This window comes from Gavialis gangeticus, unplaced genomic scaffold, assembly GCF_001723915.1.
Source record: "Gavialis gangeticus isolate Ggan-Ray unplaced genomic scaffold, GavGan_comp1, whole genome shotgun sequence".
Classification (NCBI taxonomy): domain Eukaryota; kingdom Metazoa; phylum Chordata; order Crocodylia; family Gavialidae; genus Gavialis; species Gavialis gangeticus.
This window is the reverse complement of record NW_017729025.1, coordinates 121,270,581-121,276,375: the sequence shown is the minus strand read 5'-3', so window position 1 is coordinate 121,276,375 and position 5,795 is coordinate 121,270,581. Positions and strand designations below refer to the sequence as shown.

The 5,795-nt window shown below is 38.8% G+C and overlaps 1 protein-coding gene across 1 annotated transcript in view; it reads left to right on the top strand.

Moving 5' to 3' along the window:
• LGR4 (leucine rich repeat containing G protein-coupled receptor 4) overlaps window positions 1-5,795 on the top strand; it is a gene marked incomplete at its 5' end in the record, with an annotated part of 145,219 nt that overhangs the window by 109,582 nt on the left and 29,842 nt on the right. Inside the window, 4 exons of the mRNA XM_019519493.1 lie at window positions 1,793-1,858; window positions 3,632-3,703; window positions 4,927-4,998; window positions 5,329-5,454. Coding sequence (XP_019375038.1) covers window positions 1,793-1,858; window positions 3,632-3,703; window positions 4,927-4,998; window positions 5,329-5,454 — 336 coding nt within the window. The remainder of the gene's footprint in view (window positions 1-1,792; window positions 1,859-3,631; window positions 3,704-4,926; window positions 4,999-5,328; window positions 5,455-5,795) is intronic.

The window sequence follows — 5,795 nt, the reverse complement described above, 5'->3', positions numbered from 1 at the left end:
GTGTTGTGGCAAAGTGTTATGTTGATGGGCAAGATATTGTGGTGCATTTATTGAAAGGGTTGTTTTTTCTGCACCTGTTGTACTGGAACTATAAGTTGTTCTGGACATAGAATTTCATAGAAGTTTTGAAAGCTAAAAAGTAACTGCATTTCCAGCACTCCTATCTACTGTGGTAGTGACTGGAGGATGGAAGACAAGAGACCAATGGGAAATACAAATGGGTTCAGGGAAGAAAATAGTAACTTGCATGCAAAAGAGAGAGACTAGAGAAGGTAAGAGTAAATGGTTGAGAGAGAGAGGGAAAATTTAGAAAATAAAAACATTCAAGGAAGACTGAGAGTATGGGGAATATTTTATTAGGCAACTGTCGATCCTCTGGATCGTGGTCTATGCCTAAGAGGTCTAATCAGGTGCCTTATGAATTGGCTTCTGACTGACAAGCCCAATTCAAGTGTGACACAGTTTGTTACCAGTTTCAGAGATCCATGTGTTGTCTGAGTTAGAGTCCAAGTTTTATTTTATTTTTTTACGATAGGAAAAAAAAAAAGAGTACAGAATTGTACACTTCCTGTTGACATTTTGCTTTTGCATGATGCGTTAAGTGGTGGTTCAGCAGTTTGAACCTATTTTCTTGTTGCCTTGTCCACCAGAAAATTCTGAAAGCTTTCTGAGATTTGGGTGGGCAGAGAACAGCACATTCTACCAAGATCCGAATTATCTTTGTGTTTCAGTTGAAAATTTTGTTGCTCTGGAAAACCTGGCTGATAAGCACTTTCCTTCCCGAATGCTCCAAATTAAGAGGATTTAAATGTGGTTATATTTCAGACTGCCTGAACTATTGGGCTGTTTGCAGGTACCTCTGTGTGGATTTATATATGGTAGAGGTGGGACTGATGATAACGCCTCGACATAAATCATCTAACACTTTCCATGATAAAACTCCAGCTTCAGTTCAGAATTTTGCCAAACTATTTGTTTAGGCCAAATTTTTTTCATGGTTGTTGTCTCTCTCTTTCTGGTAAGTTTGAGTGAAATCTCTTTGGCTGGTTCAAAAAGTAAGGAGAATAAAAAATAATGTTTCTTTTGACAGTGTTACATGAACAGAGTGTTTCTTTTATGTAAGGCACTGAGCTATTGTTCAGGGCACTAGGGGCATTTGTACACATGCTTGCGCTGCAGTGCTGGGTGCTTTTAAAAGGGCCCGGCGTTGCAGTGTACGCAGTTGTGTAAGCGGCGAAATGCATGTCAGCATACAAAAAATGGCAGCAGTACGCTTTTGAACTAAAGGTATTTTAGTTCAAAAGCACACTGCTGCCATTTTTGTGCACTGACGTGCATTTTGCCACTTATACAACTGAACACGATGCACAGTGCGCGTCGGCTCGCACGCGGAGGAGACTCAATTAATCAAGTCTGCTCTGACCTGTTGGATCTCCAGCACATCATAGGATGGAAGTGTATATGTATAAATGCCCTAGGCGAGTAACCATATTCTGATATCCGCTAATTGTTGAGTACTTTGAATTTGAGCCCTAACGTTGTTTTTCATGGGGTTTTTTCCCCCGTCTCGTATATAACCAATGCGTATAATGGAACCAGTTAAGGTTACAGCAAGGACTATAGCTGTTAATTGTCCATGCATGTGTTTTAAAAAATCCTCCATTTTCCTATAGAACTGTTGATGCAGGAGAGTTTGTCTCCTGATCTCTCTTTACTTGATGGTTGCAGCAAATAACATTTGAAGTAGAACACAGTTAATACAACCACATTGTTCCCATTTTCCATTTTCAAGGGACTTGTCTTACAATAATATAAAGGAGATTGCGAATTTTAAGGGCTGCAGTTCTTTGGAAGAAATGTAAGTAGACATGTTTGATTTTATTTATTTATTTTTTATAAATAACAACTGCTAAGTGTACTTCATTCAGATCTTCCAACAATTGGGTCTTTTGCTTAATGTTCGATAATGAGAAAAATTTATAGATTTATGCTGGCCAGAAGGGAATATTGTGATCATTATGTCTGAACTGTATATTGCTAGAATTGTATATAAGCTAGAAAACTTCACCCCATCAAATTTACCTCACAGAGCCAAAGACTGAATTGTTCCTGTGCCACAGAAAGGATGCTTGTCATAGCAATATTGGCATACATATACATAAATGCTTGTTGCATTAGCCCTTATCCTTGGTATTCTGTCTCTCTGTTTCTGGCTTTCTCTCATCTGTGCTCCACATACTTTAACTCACTATCCAGCATGTGTCTGTTAAAAGTCCTTTTTCTTTAGTTCTCACCACCCCCTCCAAGCACACAGTTCCATTCCTTAAATCCTTTTGTTATTTTTTTCTCTTTGCATCAGATTAAAGCTCCTCATGATTATTTTACAAGCTCTATATGGTCTCCCTGTTTAAGTGTCTGCTCTTATTTCCACTTACGCTGTTCCCAAGCCTCCTTCCCCTTATTGCTCCATGTATGTCAACCTTCTCTGCTTTCTACTTTTCACTAGTATCCCATTATTCCTGGATCAGTTTCCTCCTCCTCCTCCTTGCCTGTCTCAATCCTAGTATTGTGCCCCATATAAACTGCTTTTTACATGTATCTAGACACTTTGCCTGCCTGCCTTCCTTTCCTCATTGTCTCTGCAGATTCTCTTGTCCAGTGATGCAAGATGTCAGGCATTGTAAAGTTTCTAAACAGTGTATGATACTACATAGGCATATATTTTTTTATTAAGGACAGATTTACAATATTAATGCAAACAGTAAAAAAAAAAAAAATCTCCATCCCTTCCTTCCACCTCTGCTACTTGTCTGGATATTGCCAGAAACAGTCCAGGACAGAAGAGAGCAAAAAAAATGCACCTTCCCCATCTGTCTTTGGAGAAAGTGTGATTGTTTTACCCACCTGTAGACACTTAAGTCAGGAGGTACCTAGCACTCGGCAAACTTGATTGCCATTGAACTAGAAAGGGCAGTGAGTTCTGGAGCTCTCCTGCTTTGTTTTAAAGTTCGGAATACAAGAGAATGTCAGTGCACGCTGCCTGTCAGGAGGATGTGTAAAAGAACGAATTGTAAATAGAACCTGCCCATTAACTCTTGCATAATAAAGGGTCTCTTGATGCTTTCTTTTTCTATATTGCTATTTTAAGAAGTAAACGTTCGCTTTTGGGTTGGAATTTGTCCTAAAACATCTCAGTCTTAAAGTGAATGAGTTTTGTCAATGGCATGGTCAATCTCAGTCGCAGAGTAACACTTTTGGCTTGGAGATAGTTCAAGCCACACTTGTTAACGTTCACCTCTGGCAAATGACTTGTGAATTAAGTTTGGCCCTCAGGCTCCATAGTGGGGCCAGAATTAACCTGGCCAGACAGAATGGTTACAGGAATCCTTATTTAGTGGAGAGTATTTATTTAAATAGTAGTCCTGGAATGGAAGAACGCTCAGAAAAATCTTTCCTGATTGATGGTGTCAACTGGCACTCTTCATGTATGACTGAGGCTTGGTTGCATCTGAAGAAGAAACCAGGGATAGCAGCAGAGGAAAATACATTTGTAGGTGATGAAAAAGCAAAGCTATGTTTCTGCCTAGTGAAAATCAGCCCATATGTAACAATTTTCCTCTACACATTTCAGTTCCTTACAGCATAATCAGATCTTTGAAATCAAGAAAGACACCTTCCAGGGACTAACTTCCCTCCGCATACTGTAAGTACATATTCTTATTTACTGAACATTACACAACATAGTTTATGATCCGTAATGTCTGGGTTTGATGCTAATAAACTGTCTGGTTAGATGTGCGAGATCCCAAGGAAAAGGAAATTATGACATCTGAAAAGAGAACATTATTTCTATTAGACATCAACTTTAGTCTCTCTTCATTCTGAATGTTGTGTTTTATATATTTTATTCTAAGTAAGTAAAAAATATGTACATAATATATTAAAAAGGAAAAAAGTTGTTTCTTGAAATGTCCATAATTAATTATTTTAATCTAAAATCAACTGCAAAAATGTGTAACTAAAGTAAGGGAAATGTTGATCTCCCAGATGTTGCATGTAAGTGTTGCCTTTGAATGCAAAATCATTAAAAAGTTTGAGGATAGTGAAAGTTGAAGAATTTTATTCCTTGGGAGACTTTTTTTCCAGCTCCCCCCTATTGCTTATAAAGCTTTGTCTGGGAAAATACTCTCTGTTTTATTTGTGTGTGGCAGACTTATAAGATGAAACAATGTATTAGTAAATGCTGAAATTTAAAATGTGGTTCATAATACATAATCACACAACCTATTGCAGTGGTAGTACACAAGAGATCTAAAATGCAGAAATAAAGGAAACTCTGGACACTTGAAACTGACAGGCACAGAAGGAATCCTCTTCAGCCTCTTGCCTGGAGATCAGGAATCCCTAAAGGTCTCTTGGTCTTTGGAACTGTGGAGTTGCTAGAGAACCAATAACCCCCTGCTGTGACCCTTGGCTGGAGGGTCCACCATTGGTGTTGTAGCAATTTTGAAGCATCCCAGCATAGGGGAAGGGTGGAAGGGACAGTCACACACCTCTACTGTAATGAAGCACTTTGATTCTAAAGCTCTCTAAATTTGGAGCAGAATTTGGAGCACTTCAGAAGTATGCCTGTCCACAGCCAGGAGTGTTAAGAGTATCAATGTATTCCAAATGCTGCAGTTAATATTCTGACCTTTCAGCATGTGTGCAGCACCTGGGAAGACCAGGCTTTTTGATTTCTATTATGAATATGTAATTTCGTAGAGAACATTTCATGGTGATACTGAAAATAAATTATGTAAATTACCTGGCTTCCCTGCCAGAGGCACAATATGACTTCCCTCCTACAACATAGAGCTTTAAACAATGGCTAGTTAAAGTTTCAGTGAAATTGCTAACACAGTGATGCATTTTTATTAATTGCAGTGATCTCAGTAAAAATCGCATCCATCAGGTTCACAAGGAGGCATTTACTACACTGGGTGCTCTAACTAACCTGTAAGTAGACCTTTTTTGTGCAGTAATCCCTCTAGCACTAAATTGCTGGAATATTAATACTTTTCCACTTAAACTGATATGGGTTTGCATTTCATAATTGCCTGTCATCTCTTTGGATACCAAAACATCATGTACACATTACACAAACACAGCAGTTAAGAACTTGTATCTTGTACAGGGCAGCTCTTGTATAAAATGCTGCATAACAGCAATTTGAGGAGACAGGCTATTGTCCAAAGGTTCTAGAGTGGACCACTGCTCTATGGAATGTGCTATGATATATTCAGGTTTCCTATTACGTGTAATGCAGTTTTAATATTCACCTTTCAGAGACCTCAGTTTCAATGAGCTTATTTCCATCCCGACTGAAGGCCTGAATGGATTAAATCAACTTAAGCTTGCAGGCAATTTTGAACTGAAAGAAGCACTGGCAGCAAAGGACTTTGCAAAGCTCCGGTATGTTGTTAAACAGTAGAGGAGGATGAGTATTAAGCCATGGAGTGTCCAAACTCGCATTTAAAATGGCATTCAAGTAGATGTACAGAATGATAAAATTAATCCAGTTGTACTGGAAGGTTATAAGTTATACTTATGTGCAGTATTAATATTTAGTACTTGTACCATAATGTTGCCCAGGCACCCCTTAAAAACCCTTCTGTGATAGGGTCACAGAAACTGCTGCACCTATCTCCCTGAAATTTGGCAGGCTTCATGCCCTCAGAGGGGGCTACCGTCCTGGCAACTTCCATCCACGTTAGGCAAGAAATGACAAAGTTATAGGCATTTTCATGATTCCC